General features: G+C 55.7%; 3 protein-coding genes across 3 annotated transcripts; 1 reads left to right on the top strand and 2 right to left on the bottom strand.

Moving 5' to 3' along the window:
• Nucleotides 1-3,595: 3,595 nt before the first annotated feature.
• On the bottom strand, nucleotides 3,596-4,536 carry IWZ02DRAFT_478866 (uncharacterized protein; the record flags this gene model as incomplete). The annotated part of the gene is made up of 2 exons (XM_066769079.1): nucleotides 3,822-4,536; nucleotides 3,596-3,778 (listed from the first exon to the last, which is right to left on the bottom strand). Exons 1-2 carry the CDS (start codon nucleotides 4,314-4,316, stop codon nucleotides 3,596-3,598), a joined length of 678 nt encoding a protein of 225 aa, XP_066625793.1. The 5' UTR covers nucleotides 4,317-4,536.
• Nucleotides 4,537-8,290: 3,754 nt separating this feature from the next.
• IWZ02DRAFT_429678 (uncharacterized protein) lies at nucleotides 8,291-8,797 on the bottom strand (the record flags this gene model as incomplete). The annotated part of the gene is made up of 1 exon (XM_066766001.1): nucleotides 8,291-8,797. One exon carries the CDS (start codon nucleotides 8,795-8,797, stop codon nucleotides 8,291-8,293), a length of 507 nt encoding a protein of 168 aa, XP_066625792.1.
• Nucleotides 8,798-10,689: 1,892 nt separating this feature from the next.
• IWZ02DRAFT_119572 (uncharacterized protein) lies at nucleotides 10,690-11,654 on the top strand. The gene has a single exon (XM_066761453.1). It carries the CDS (start codon nucleotides 10,910-10,912, stop codon nucleotides 11,483-11,485), a length of 576 nt encoding a protein of 191 aa, XP_066625791.1. The 5' UTR covers nucleotides 10,690-10,909; the 3' UTR covers nucleotides 11,486-11,654.
• The last annotated feature ends 2,186 nt before the right edge of the window (nucleotides 11,655-13,840 follow it).

Raw genomic sequence — 13,840 nt, 5'->3', positions numbered from 1 at the left:
GAGCAGTGATCTTGAAGCATGGAATTGCGAAAGGAGATTGTAATTTTATGCATCGCAAGCAGGCGCTCACCTGCTAAGTACTCACCGAGTCTAGACCATTTCGTACATCTGTTCCTCCCGTTTGCGCACTGCTTGCCGTGTTTCAAATGAACGCCTTTTAAACAATCGACGACACAAGGGCCAATCCACAGCATGTTGTTCGTCTTCTCATACATCGACGCCCCCTCCCTCCCTCCCCCCCCCCCCCCTTGGCCAGCATGAACGATTAATCTAGACCTGAGAGGAATCGAGGTCACGTTCAACGCACGAGAGAGCCACGGCAACATCACTGCCCCCCTCTGCCAACGCGTTCGGTCGATGCCTTTAAAAAGCACTCGGTTGTGTGGCAGCATCCATCATTCGCACAACGGCGGTAGTTGTGTTGAGGAGTCCCACGCGGAATGATTGAGCTATCGATGTGGAGGGACCAGACAAGGGGTAAGTGTAAAAGAAGAGGTGAAGTCATGAGAATCTCGGTGGTTGGATGGAGAGGACTGTTGAGTTGTGAGGCAAGTGCTTCATGTTAAGAACAAACGACGGGTTGACGTCACGCTGGATGTAGAGAAGTGGTGTTGTCTAAAAAGTATATGCACGCAGCGAGTAGAAGATGAGAAAGCGTAGAAGAGAAGATCAATGCTTAAAAGGACTTATCTCTACTGGTATGGAGTTCTTTTTTCCCTAGTGCTCTTCAGTCGTTCTATTCACTGTCTTTTCAAGTTATGAGGCACCTGATGCTCTTTTCCAACGCCCCTAAAGATGTAGGAGGACTATTATTTCCTACACTTCTCTTTGCTAACGAGAAAAATGGAAGCAAAAGATAACGAACTGCCACCATCCTGACATTTCCAACTCCACCCCCTTGCTGTGCTCTCTGCAGAAAGCCCCCTGACTGACTAGTCGACTGACCGCCATTGAACCGACTGTTCCTCGCAACCGCCAACGCAGCTATCCACAAATTCGCGCAACGAAAAAAAATCAAAGCGAAGAAACAGACACGAAAAAAAAAAAAAAAAAAAATTAATTTTGAAAGTCACTCACAGCATGACTCGCCAGGAATTGTCCGTTGCCCCCTCAAGCTACAGGTACCCTGCCACCCGCCGCTCTTCACCCGCCATGACCATTCATACGTGTTTGCCGTAGCCGCAGCGATTCGGCAAATCGCTCATCCAACGTGTTCGTTCGGGTCCGGGTCCTCGCGGCAGCCAGCGACGACGACGACAACAACAACAACAACAACGACACTAGAACCCGCAATGCCAGCAAACAAAAAACCGACTAGCTAGTCAGTCAGTCAGTCAGTCAGATCAGCCGCCTCATCAGCCTCAGCCACCGCCGCTGCCGCCGCCGCCGCCGCCGCCGCCGCCGCGGCACATCCTCTCGCTCTCTTTCTCTCTCCCTGACGATCCGTCGACAGATCGGTCAACACACGGACGCGCGGTGCGGGGGGAAGAAGGGGGGAGGACCGGTCAGGGAGCTGCCAGCAGATGATGGGCGCGGTTTCTAGAAGGCCGGCAAATAGTGGATGGTCAGGCGAGTCAGGCGGGAGCCAGGGCGAGTCGTGTCGTGCTGCGGGGAGCGGCAGGAGCGTGAGCTTTCCTGCGTGCGTGCGTGCGTGCACAGAGGATATGTGGGTTGGAGGGTTGAGATGGCTGGCTAGCTGGCTGTTTTGCTGGTTACCTATGCGTTGTTGTTGTTGTTGTTGTTGTTGTTGTTGTTGTTGTTGTTGTTGTTCATCTGCTGCGCGTCTGCTAGGTGCCAGCAGCAGTTGCTAAGGAGGCCATTCTCCTCTCTCTCTCTCTCTCTCCCTATCTCTATCTGTGTGGGCTGAATTATTAACAATGACGATGAGGATGGAAAGAAAGGGTCTCAGGGTCATCTCATCCGCCCGCCTGCCTGCTCGCTCCCCGTCGCCAAACCACCCGCCAGGTGATGTGAAGTGATGGAAGTACAGGGTACTAAGGCATCAATGGCGCGGGGATTGCCAAAGAAAGCGACCAAATGACGAAGCCACGAGGCAGGCAGGCAGGCAGGCAGGCAGGCAGGCAGGCAGGCAGGCAGGCAGGTAGGGCAAACAGAGTAATCCGCAGCGGCTCCGTTGATATCCGTCGGATCCAAGGAAGCGTCCAACGGCAGCCGGCAACACCGCGAGTCCGACCGACCGACTCTCCGCGACGTCTGTCCGTCCGTCTGCAAGTCCGCTCGGTCTCGAGAGCTGAGCGAGCCAAGGACCTGGGCTGGGTGGCCAACGAGGTGCGTGGCTGCCGGGGCCGGAGAATCAGGGACAGAGACAAGACACGGGATGGGATAGGATGGGATGGCTGCGGCCGTGGGTTGGCGTTAGTCGGGAACAGGCGTGACATGAGTAGTGATGGCGAGCGTATTTGCGCAATGTGCGCGAGCGGGGGAGGCGGAGCACGGTGAGTGATTTGTCGCCGTGCTTGGACGAGAGCGGATTGATCTGAGGTGGGTTTGTGTGGAATGGATAGCTGCGGAGGAGGATTGAAGACGGAAGTGTGTATACAGTCTTGAGTGTGTATGGATGGATGGACTACGCTTCTGCTGGTAGGCAGCTAGCAGGTGTGGCGCTTAGCTAGCAAATACCTTAGCCCAGCCACAAGGAAAGTCCAAGTATTTCAGGCCAAGGCGGGGTCTGTAGAGAACATGGGCTCAGCAACAGGATAAGGCATGGTATGGTGCGTTCATAAAAACGGCAGCATACCTACTTGTGTCATTTTATACGCACGACTCAGACCGATCAAACAGCCGCGTCCTCCAAACCAACAGGTCTCTGCACCGCGTAAGAAAAAAAAAAAACCAAGGAAAAAAAAAAACTATATGCAGTCACACGTGTCGGAATGCACATTCGGAGAATGAATTTAAACGTACAGACGTGGCGGGGGGAAGGCAAGCAGGCAGGCAGGCAGGCAGGCAGGCAGGCAGGGGGTTCACAAGCCAAAGGTAAAAAAAAAAAAAAAAAAAAACCCCGAGCGGGACCGTTGCGCCCCCCGCCACACCCGCCAGGAACCGAAGAGAACCAGGGGGCAGGGGAAGGGGGCGGCAAGCCAGCCAGCGCCAGGCAGCCAGCCAGGGCGGCCGACGGAGGGGCGTGGGCGCGCAAGAGCCGGAGACAAAAAGAGGAGCCGGTTCGTTGGTGGTGGTGCGATGCGGGGGCAAGGGGGAGCAGCAGCTCACCATCATCATCATCAGCGGCAGCATGTGTCAGGCCAGCAGGGCTCTTCCGAGGCTGGAGACGAGACTTGGGGCCCCGCTGCTGGTGGGTACTGCATGCACCCATTCCGTACCCGGTAGAAAGTGGGCAGATGGACTCCAGGACGGACGGGGTGGATGGAGTGAGAGAGAGTCTCCATCATCATCTCCGTCGTCCGTCCGGCTGATCTGACTACACCACTGCTGCGCGTTCGCTTGCGAACTTTTTTAGCTGCTGTGCTGTGCCTCGATGAGAAATTGTTTTTTGTTCTCTGTTGGTCCCGTTTGTTTGCTCTTTTTTGGGGGTCCGTTGAACGTACTGTGCCGCCCTACTCTCCAGGAAATTTCTCTACTGCTTTTCTTTTTGGAGAATTGGCCATTGCGATAGCGATCTCGATTCAATTCCTGCTGCCACTGCTTGCGCAATACACAAAGCAGAAGAGTTTGGAAAGAATGAATGATCGCTAGCACCATCATCGTACCACATTACCGACCAACGCTTCGCAGCTCCGTAGCAGGCTCCGTTACTACACTGCCGACGAAGGAAAAAAAAAAAAAAAAAAGGAACATCGCACGGGGCCGGGCGATCCCAAAGCGCAGGGGAAGGGGAGGGATAGTGTGGGCTCCGCTGCCATGAGTCGCTTGGCCCGCTGGCCTGAGAGCCTGACGAGAGCGAGGCCTGCGTGCCTGCTTGCTTGCTTGCTTGCTTGCTCGTCAACGACCACGACGACGACCCGCCGCGCTGGACCAGAAGAGTGGACACGGCATTGGGCGAGGTTGGTGCCCGCGCACACCCCGCGGCGGTCCCGCCGTCGTGCGGAACTTATACCACGGGTTCCGACAGGGGCGAGCGTGCACAACCCGGCGTCGTCGTCGTCGTCGTAGTCGTCGATGGTAGGTTGTTTGCCCTGGCCCCCTCGATCTAGAACCCCCGTGCCCCCGTGTGGTGCGCAAAATCCGCACACACACCGCTTGGCGGCGTTGACGGAGCCTGAGGCGTGTATGGCGGCGGTGGCATCGTTGTCGACGGCTATAATGAGAGAACCCGTCCAAAGGGGGCACAGCGGCATTTGGGGTGGGGGGTTTTGTGGATGGACGTGTGTAGGCACAGGTACTGCAGTCTCGAGTCTGGACTCTAGGCTTTGCTGGACCCGTCCCGCTCATTCTTCTCGTGAACCTTTTCATCGTCGGGGATTAAGAGGCGTCAGTCACAAACGATGGCGCGCTTTTGATGGATACGGTCCTGCATAGTGACCACTGTTGTCCAATTTGGAGACAGATTAGACGGGGGGGGGGGGGGGGGGGGGGGGGGGCAACAACTTGATGAAGGACCCGGCACTCCTGCTTCCTCCCAGCCGACGACGACAGGCGCGCATGGAAAATGAGAGAGCATAATGAAGAGGAATGTCGCAGCGCGCAGACAGTCTGCCGGGGTGCAGTGTGATTGGTGTTGGTTGAATGATGAGCGACGACGGGGCAACAAAGGGTCTTTCCCAAGACGATAACCTCTGCCCCAGCTAGCTACCTACCTACATGTCCTGCTGTCGGCGGTTCCGTCTCGTGACATGTAGCTGCGCGTTTCCAAACTTTAAATCAGAGACTTCGTCTCTCGGCTTGGGTCCAAAGAGCGCCCTGTTGTGGCGTGCCATTTATGCGGTGCTGTGCTCTCCTCTGTAGGTATCCCGAACGTTGCCCCTCGTCCGTCCTGTGTTGCAAGAATCCAGCGGTAAGCCAACCCGGCGTCTAGGGACATAGTCACCCCCTCTTCTCTCCCGAGTTCCAACAAACTTTTTGTCGGAGTTGCACGACATTTTGTGAAATGCGAGCCCGGGCTCGGCCGTGGGTGTGTGGGCGACGGAGAGCAACAGCAAAGCGAGACTACACCGATGCTGATTTTTGTTTTTTATTTCATCTTTTGGGTCATTGCGCTGCTAGATGGTTCTATGAGCCCAAATCCGGGGGCACTACCTAAAGGCGTGCTCGCGCGGCGAATGGTGACAGGTGCCAGGCTTATGTAACAGTGGTTGGAGGGCGTGCGCGCGGGAGCAGACGGACTCGCCCAGCAGCAAGCACAAGCACAAGCAGTAGCCAAAAGCCAAAACTGCGGCGGTGTCGGAAAGGGGTGGCCAGCGAGTCTAAGGCAGCGTGTCTGGACAACAGGACACGTCCCGTTGGACGGACAAGGCGGTCAAGCGCGCAGCTTGTGAATTGGTCGGTAGGGCATCAATCAACAGAAAAAAAAAAAAAAAAAAGGTCAATGGTGAGTAACGGATCCTGCGTACCGGAGCCACGGCCAGCTGGTCAAAGCCAGAGACTAAAACTGTAACTAAAAGTATCCCGCCGCTTTGGGAGCGCGGCTCGATTGGCAGCCTCTCATCGTGATTGACTAGCGCTCCCGTGACGCATCAAGGAGAGATAAGACTGGAGAAAAAAAAAATTTAAAAAAAAAAAATTAAAAAATTTGGTAGTCCCTCAAGGTGCATGTAAGCGCAAATTGCACTCGTCACTTTTGCCCACCCTATTCTGCTCTGCGCTCCGGAATTCGGCGCTGAAAGTTTGACCCTGGAAGCCGGATCTATCCGACCATGTTCCTTGCTGGAGAGCAACGACAAATGGGCGACATCGGAGCGTAGGGATTGGCGTTGTAGAGTTGCTGTACATGGCTGGAAAATTTGCGCGGCATCAATAAGACGGCTGGCGCACTGTGTTGAGAGAATGCCCGTCCGTGAGCACGATGACGTGGGCCGCCGTCGCAGGCGTGTGGGCAGTCGAGGCTTGGAGAGGGGAGAGCTGCTGCACGATGTGTAGCTCCCTGCTCAGCACATGTCCAGAGCGGATAGCAGGCCAGCTTCAAGGACGTGGGTCCGGCGGATACAAGTGGGTGTGCACTGGGGATACTATTGTTTTGGGCCATGGATATGATGTCGTCGAGCGACAGCTCATCATCAGCAATTGGCGGTCCAGACTACTGCGCGGACACGGAGGTAGGAGGTGCTTTGTGTGGAGAGCAGCAATGTGGCTTGACTAAGAGAATTGCTGTATTTAGCAAAGGCACTCGGCGACACAAGGGCGGCTTTTTGCCAGCTGAGCGACAAGGAAGAGGCGGAGGTTGCTCCTGCTGATGCCCAGTAAGCAGACGGTGCCTGTTTGCGTTGTGTTGTTGATGTTGCTGGAGACATGGCGGGATCGACTAGCGGGGTGGTTTTTTTTTTTTTTTTTGGACCGTAACTGGGCGTCAGTGGCTACACGTATGATCTGTGAGGTGAAGAATTCGGAATGATGAAACGAGCACAGATGGCCGGTGGTGTGAGTGACCTCGACGCGACCTCTTGCCTGTGGACGCGTGGTCGGGAGCATCAGGGTTACATGTAGGTTGGAGGAGAGGCCCGCGACGGGCCGCTGCCCTGGGCTGGGCTGGGCTGGGCTGCCTTCTGAGTGGCTCGGTTTCGTCGCGCTCGATTGCTCGATTGCTCGATGAAAGATGCAAATTACCATGGGACTGACTGTTCACACAAAAGTCACCAGACTGTGTCTGCCGTGGCCCAATCGCTCGTTCCCCGTGCCCGCCTCCTGACGAGATCCAGTTGATGATGTGCTGCCCGACTTGAGGACGCCTAGCCTACATAGCACTGCAAGTGCCGTCATTCTTACATCCAACCAAGGGCGAGCATGGTGCGCCTCCACTTCCAGCAGCGACAGCGACCCCAAGGTCGCGGGAAATGTGCCCGACCCTTGTCCTGGTGTCTCGGCGAGGGCGGCCAATCGCTTGCTGCCCGCTCCGCACGCCACAGTCGACATTGCTGCACGCCATTTGGTAGTGGTGGCGAATATACATCTGTCTCGATGAGGGGGGGGGGACGGAGGTCCAGGGACAAGCGGCCGTGGCTGTGGGCTTGGGGTAGGGAGGGGAGGGCACTAGACAAATTGCAAATTGCAAATCGCTCGCCGCGTGCGCGTGACGGGGCCGTCTCAGCGCAAGGCTCGTCACCTGCGACGGTGCGATGCGCAAGGAACGTGTGGGGGACTTCACCGCTCGCCCACGCTGCACTTGGGAAGTCTGGACATCTCTGACTCTTTGTGCATCATATTCCCTCGTCATCGATGCTTTTTGTGCTTGCCAACCGACGGGAACTCGTCGTCGGTGCCGTCAGGGACAACCCCACCCAGCGTCACACTGTCCTTCACGCCACCGTCATGTCCATGTGCGGAGAGGGGGCTTCCATGTCTCAAAACCACCGATGCATTGTCGACCAAGGCGTTGCTTTTTTGATCAAAATTTTTGATTTGCTTTGGGAGGCTTGTTGCCCCTTTGTTTGCGCCTACATACACTCGAAAGTGTATAGCGCTCCACAGCCCCCATGGCTCTAACCTGGAAACATGAACTGATGGGAGAGACCACCACCACCATGATGGAACAACAAAAGACTGCACGTGAACTCCTGACCATTTGTGACAAAGCAGTCCCCAGCCCTGCCGTAGCAATGCATCCCAAGCACCTGTCCCAAACCGTCGTGATACCCACACCGCGCTAATCCCAGAGTAACCCACCATGAAGCCAAACAATACAGCAGAGGGAACATCTCTCACCGCCCCTCCACCCCTGGCATCAACCACAAATGAGAAGAGAGAAGAGTCATGTCAAAGGTCAAAAGGTAGAAAAGGATGTAACTTTTTTTGTGCGACGAACACACTGCAAGCCTCTCGTGTCGAAGAAAAACAACTCCTATAGCTGTGTTGGAAAGTTGACTCCTTTTCTTGCCCAAACTTTTTTTGAACTGTGTGCATGCACCGTGAAGCAATGCTTGAAGGGTGAGGAAGCCGACAACAGTGAGTCGATGGGCCATTAGAGAGCAGCAAATGCAGGGCATAAAGATGAGGCTGCGAGGGGTGTGTCCTCGAAAAAAGGCAAGCCGTAGAAGGTTCGAAGCAGAGGCGAAACATGCCAGAAGGTGTCCAGCAGCGCGAAGTCGTCGAGGGTTTCAAACAAGAGGCGTGACGTAGGGCTTGGCTGCAGGAGGATCGGGAGGTGTTCGAAACGACGGGCTTAGGCCGACTGTTTCCGTCTTCGGATGTCGCGCACCTGGTCGAAGGCGTGGGCATAACTTCGAAGCTCGTTGGCGGCTTGCGCAGACAAGCCTTGGGTGGCCGGGTAGGCCATGGAGGTCAAGGAGGATTGCGAAGACGAGGGCGTGAGGACGCGGTTGGGCTCGCCAAGAGTCGAGGTTGACGATGACGATGATGATGATGATGATGATGTCGAGTGCGAAGAGGCGTGGGAGAAGTAAGATTGCTGTCTCGGCGAGGCAGAGCTTGGACTGGCTGGTGTCGAGTTCCTTCCGGTTGTGGTCTTCAAGTTCAAGGGCGAAGAGAGGTAAAAGCCCGTTGGAGTGCCGCCGGTTGATGAAGCGTAAGAGGAGGGGGCCGAGGTGTTTGTGGTGAAGTCGGTAGCCTTATCGAGGTCAGCGAGACGGCAGGCCTGGGAGCAGTAGGCGCCGGTCTCGATCTGCCTGTCGCAGGTGAGGCAAAAGTCGTGGGACCACTCGGCGGCCATTGTAAAAATATATGTTGTGGTGTTGTTGGAGTGTAGCAGGCGGGAGCAGGAGGGAATATATCGGGTCGGCAGCAGGATGAGTCAAAGGCGGGTGGAGATGATGTGCTCAGGCAGGCAATGTTGTAGGTCGGAGCGCAATGAAGGAGTAAAATTGGCTCATGGATAGGTGCGGGTGTAGCTTGAGGCTAAGATGGGGGGAGATGGGCGAGGGGAGTGGGCTCTCTTGTATGAAGATGGTGGCTTTGGTCGAGTCGGGCGGAGTCCAATCAGGGCGGGCGAGGGCGGGCGTGCGCTGCAGGTGTACAGTGCTGTGAGCCCATTCGGGCAGAAGACAGAAGCAAGCACCCAGGGTCTGCGCAGGCCGGATTAACTTGCATAAAGGGCGAGCTGGAGGATGCGTGGATGGATGGATGGATGGATGGGGTGGGTGGATGGAAGGATGGATGGATGGATGGATGGATGGATGCAGCGCACGCCGGGGGCAGGGCAGGGCAGGGCAGGGCAGGGCAGAGCAGGGCAGAGCAGGGTGGAGCAGGGCAAGGTAGAGCAGAGTCCACCTCACAGGGGCAGGGGGTCACCCTGACCTCCCTCGACCACCATGACCATCACCATCACCATCACCATGACCATGACACTGACACTGACACTGACACTGACCACCCACAACCAGGACGACCCTGCCCCGATCTGCCGCCGCCGGACGGCAAACACTTTTTTTTTTTTTTTTTTTTTTTTCTTTTCTTTTCCTTTTTTCCTTCGTTGCGCGAGCAGCGCCAGAATATTCCCGTCGTTCGTTTCATGACTGCCCGACGGACAACACGACTCGCTTCTCTTGAAGTCCTCAACTTCCTCTCCGTCTCTCAGGCCAGCTCACGCCAGCCATACATACGGTACCTCGTTCAAAATTCCATCGCGTTATTACTCTCTGCCTGCATTAGTGATGTCCCCCAATCCTTGGTGCCCGCCGTCAAATATCACGCCGCAAGCCGCCAAGCCTCCTTGAGAATCCTCTCACTTGACACCAGCCCAGTCACACGGCATGAACCTCCACCACCACGACAACACCCATCCCCAACTCAGCCCTGCCCCGATTCCGAATGTCAGGAATTCAACAGGTCATCCACTGCCATCTGGAATGAGAGTCGTCGTCGTAGCCACTGTGAGCTTATCTCCAGCCTCGGTGCGCCCCCTCGCTCATCTCGCAACCATCCCACTCTTCGCCCCAAACCTCCCAACGTCAAGGCACCGCGTGCATTTGTCACGCTGGGCCGTATTATTATTATCATTATTATTATTATTGTGCAAAATCACTCATTCATTAACGCCTCTGTCGCATTGCGCCTCCAAGGCAGCCGCATTAGCCCAGTCACCTCTCACAGTCTCCACACATGTAGGTATTTTGGTCGGCCAAAATTCTATTGGAGCACGTGCATCAATCTTGGTCGGGCACGCATCAACACCTCGAGCAGCAGCCAGCCAGCCAGCCAGCCAGCCACTCTGGTTGACTCGCATATGTACGGCCTTCGGATGCCTATCCAACAGGGTGCCACGCTTAGCCGCCCTCTCGTCCGTGAGCGTCGCCACCATCCACCCAGCAGGGGGCTCCGTCTTCTGCTCGTCTCTGGCTGCTTCATATTCCTCTCACTCTCTCGCTCTGTTGTTGGTGGCTGAGCCAACAAGCCTGCCTGGTCATTTTGTCGTACGCCAGCCTCGCTTCGTTGATGATGGCCCATGCCGCATTCTGCAGTTTGCAGCGAGTGCGAGCCTGCAGCATCGAGAGCCATTTTACTTGGCAATTGAACGAGCGACGCCGTTTCATAGTCGCCGATTTTCTTTGCGCTCCTCCATGGATGTATGTATGCCTCTGCCCTTGGCGGACCTACGCCACCACGAGGCTCTGTCGACACTGTCTCAGCGGCTGCAGCATGGCTAGGGAAAAGAAAACATGCCCATCCATCTCATCGCCGCGCTTGCAAGATCCTGCACGTCTTCAGCACCCGCTTTGGCCTGTGTCCATAGGCAACAAAGATCGTCGTCTTGGACCATCACTGCCCCCCTGCGCCAAGTGCCGTCGGCGTCAGTTGCTGTAGTCCAATTTCTTTCAAAGGATGGATGCCATCATTCCCAAGAATCGTGCTCATGGTCACTTCTTGGTACACGTGGTTTGCCGCATATGTGCGTATGAGAAACCAATATGCTTTGCGCCTTAGCCGCAACATTGCTTCTCAACCCGCACTGGCCTTTTCACGGCCCTCTGACTCTGTACAACCTCAGCACCATGCATCCGCAACCCGTGCTCGACCGATGGTGACGCTCGCCGGAACGCACGGAACAACAAGAGTCCGTCCTCTTCTTCCGCTTGCCTGCTTGCCTGCTGCAGTCTTGCTCATTTTCTGGCATTGTCCGTCCCCGTCACCGTACGACGTTGGGGAGCATTCTGCGTTATCTCTGGGATGCTTTGTCCAGCATCAGATGCCGTGTTACCCCAGAAAACATGCTTTGATGCATCGAGCGCGTGCGATGGACATGCTCCTTCTTCACACCTTTCCAGACGCACGTATGTGCTTCAAGTTTGGTCGCTTACTCGCAAATGTACCCTTCGTCCAGCTCTGCGTTCCTGACCCATTCAGAATATCCCTGCAGCTATTCCATTCCGCTTTCGTGTCTCTGCATCGCTCTGATGCTTGAAGCAAACCGTTGAGCCGATGGCACGCATAATGGCAGCGAGGAGCGTCGTGCAAGCGGACAATTACAGCAATACCATTGTGTCATTGGCAGTGCAACAATCATGCCTCTCCACTTTACTTATCTTCTATTTTCCACATCAATACGCCACGCCAGGGACGCTGAAACCGATTTGGCAAGGGTGAGTGTGGGGTGCAGCCAGCATTCGCCGTGGACAATCATAGCACCAAGGCCAACAGCCCTTCTTCCGTGGCACAGCAGCGATCACGATGCAGCGCATCCACCCTCTGCGACCTCGGACTCGAATGGCGTAAGAGCAGCAAACAAACTTCGCCTCAGGCTCAGGTCGTCCGTCCAACCAGCTGATCCAGCCCGCCAGCTTGGGAAGACAGCAAGGTAGCTTGCTGGCTAGCTACGCGAAATGGCCTGTTGCTGATTACGGGGCTTCTCTGCTGGCGCGTCGCCCGAAGTGCATTCTCGCACGCAGCCACCGTCAGGCCACGCGTCTGCAGTTTCGGACGGCTACATGGGCGATCAGTGTGCGGGTATTGAAAAGGTGGCATGAACGAAAGAGCAGAGAGGAGGGAAGTCAAAGATCGGCAGACGCCCCGGCCCCGCATGCGCTGCGGGCCGCGGCCGCTCTCTTGCTTCTTCCACGACGGTCTGTTTGGTCTGGCTCCTCCTCTCGCCGTCTAGTGGTTGCCAACCCCTACTCGACTTACGCTTCTTTCCTTGAGTGTGTTTTGATAAGACAGGTTTCTTCTATTTTGTCAATATGATTTCCCAACTCCTGCTATGACGACGGAGCCTCCTACTCCGCGCCTTCGCTTTGTCGCCCGCCTAGTCGATGCTTCTCCACCTGATCATCAAAACCTTTATCAAGAGCCACTCTCGGCCGGCCCCGTCTCCGCGCTATGGGCTGGAGGTTGGGTTTTGTCTTGACACAAGCGCCCATCACCATTACTCGCGGTACGCCCTTATCGCAGCAAACATTTTTCACAGCCGCTGTGCCCGACAGACTGTCCCATGGACCACCGCGGTGACCTCTCTTGCCGTCAAGGCCTCCTCAGAAATCAGCGGCCGAGAACAGCCTACGACAGGCACAACACAAACGCTGCCAGGAGTACCGACTGCCGAGTGGGTGTGGCAAGGCCTGCACGCCGAGCACCAGTCCGTTTGGTCGAGCAAGTGGAGAAGATTCTGTCGCTAACAAGATGTGCGCCGCCTGTTGGCTTACGGCAGTAGTTGGCCGTCTGGGCTTGGCTCTGTGGCTTTTCTACGAGCATAGGCACACCACAGAGCTCATAAGTGGCGAACCAAAACACTCTTCCGCCACTGATCTAGGCAATGGCAAAAGCACATATGACAGGTCAATTTCGCGTAGCGGCGCTATCAGCACCGTACCTTCACGAACGGGAGGGGCTCATGCACGTTCTACGGCCTCGAGCTGATGGATGCTCAACACATCCGCCTTTGCTCCCTGGACCAACGTCTCTCATCACGCCGACCTCGCAGGGTGCGCCCAAACATGATGGCGCCGAGGTCAATGGCTCTTTGGCTGATGACATGCTCTTTTCGCCCCAATCCACGTGGACTAATTGACAGACTGGTCGATACATCGCATTGTGGCCTTGCAGGTTCTCCGGCACTGGCCGCTGAAGCAAAATTGATTGCGGCAGCAGAAGCTCCGAAGACTTGAAAGAGTCTGGCCTGGCCTTCGGAATTCGACGAGAGGGACCACGCGTCCAACCAACAGGCAAAATGGTCTGCTAGCCATTTATTGCCCTGGTCGCTCCCAGGTCGTCGTGCTTACGCCTAGCCCTTCACCTGCGTCAGTCTCCAGGGGCTCGTGCGCATTTCGGCTAATCGACCGTGATACACATTGCTTTCTTGCCGCGGGGTCGAAATGTCCATCATTATGATTGACATGCACTGCTTTGTATTGCCACCAGCAAGTTTGCCGAACATTGCTTTATTGGAACTAGGCAATCGGACATATAGGTATCTACTGTCATACTAATCAACATGAAAATCAGCCAGTTCCGATTGTCTGTGCGGATCATTCAGACGATCAAGCTGATCGCCAACTGTGGCGCAAGGGTCTAAGGAATGCCATTGTAGCAGTGTCCGCATACTCTGCGATTGACACGACTAGTAGGAATCATGATGTCTTCACCTCAGCTTTCTGGCGCCGGTTGGAAGGCCATTGAACGACACGTCTCTTGCACGAAAAGTCTATCGGGTCACACTGGCCAGAGCGAGGGAGGCGTGGAGGAGGAATGGAAGTTGAGCAGCTGACGGCTGTACGACGGCCTGTGAATTCTGTGGAATATCAATCGCCGCCAAGCATCATCAGTC

Source organism: Phyllosticta citriasiana, assembly GCF_038021145.1.
Source record: "Phyllosticta citriasiana strain CBS 120426 chromosome Unknown IWZ02scaffold_2, whole genome shotgun sequence".
Classification (NCBI taxonomy): domain Eukaryota; kingdom Fungi; phylum Ascomycota; class Dothideomycetes; order Botryosphaeriales; family Phyllostictaceae; genus Phyllosticta; species Phyllosticta citriasiana.
Note: the sequence above shows the minus strand (reverse complement) of the source record. Positions and strands in the feature narration are given on the sequence as shown.

Bases quoted from the DNA above. Each gene is read 5' to 3' on its own strand.
- IWZ02DRAFT_119572 (XM_066761453.1), top strand. From the start codon at position 10,910: ATGCCATCATTCCCAAGAATCGTGCTCATGGTCACTTCTTGGTACACG.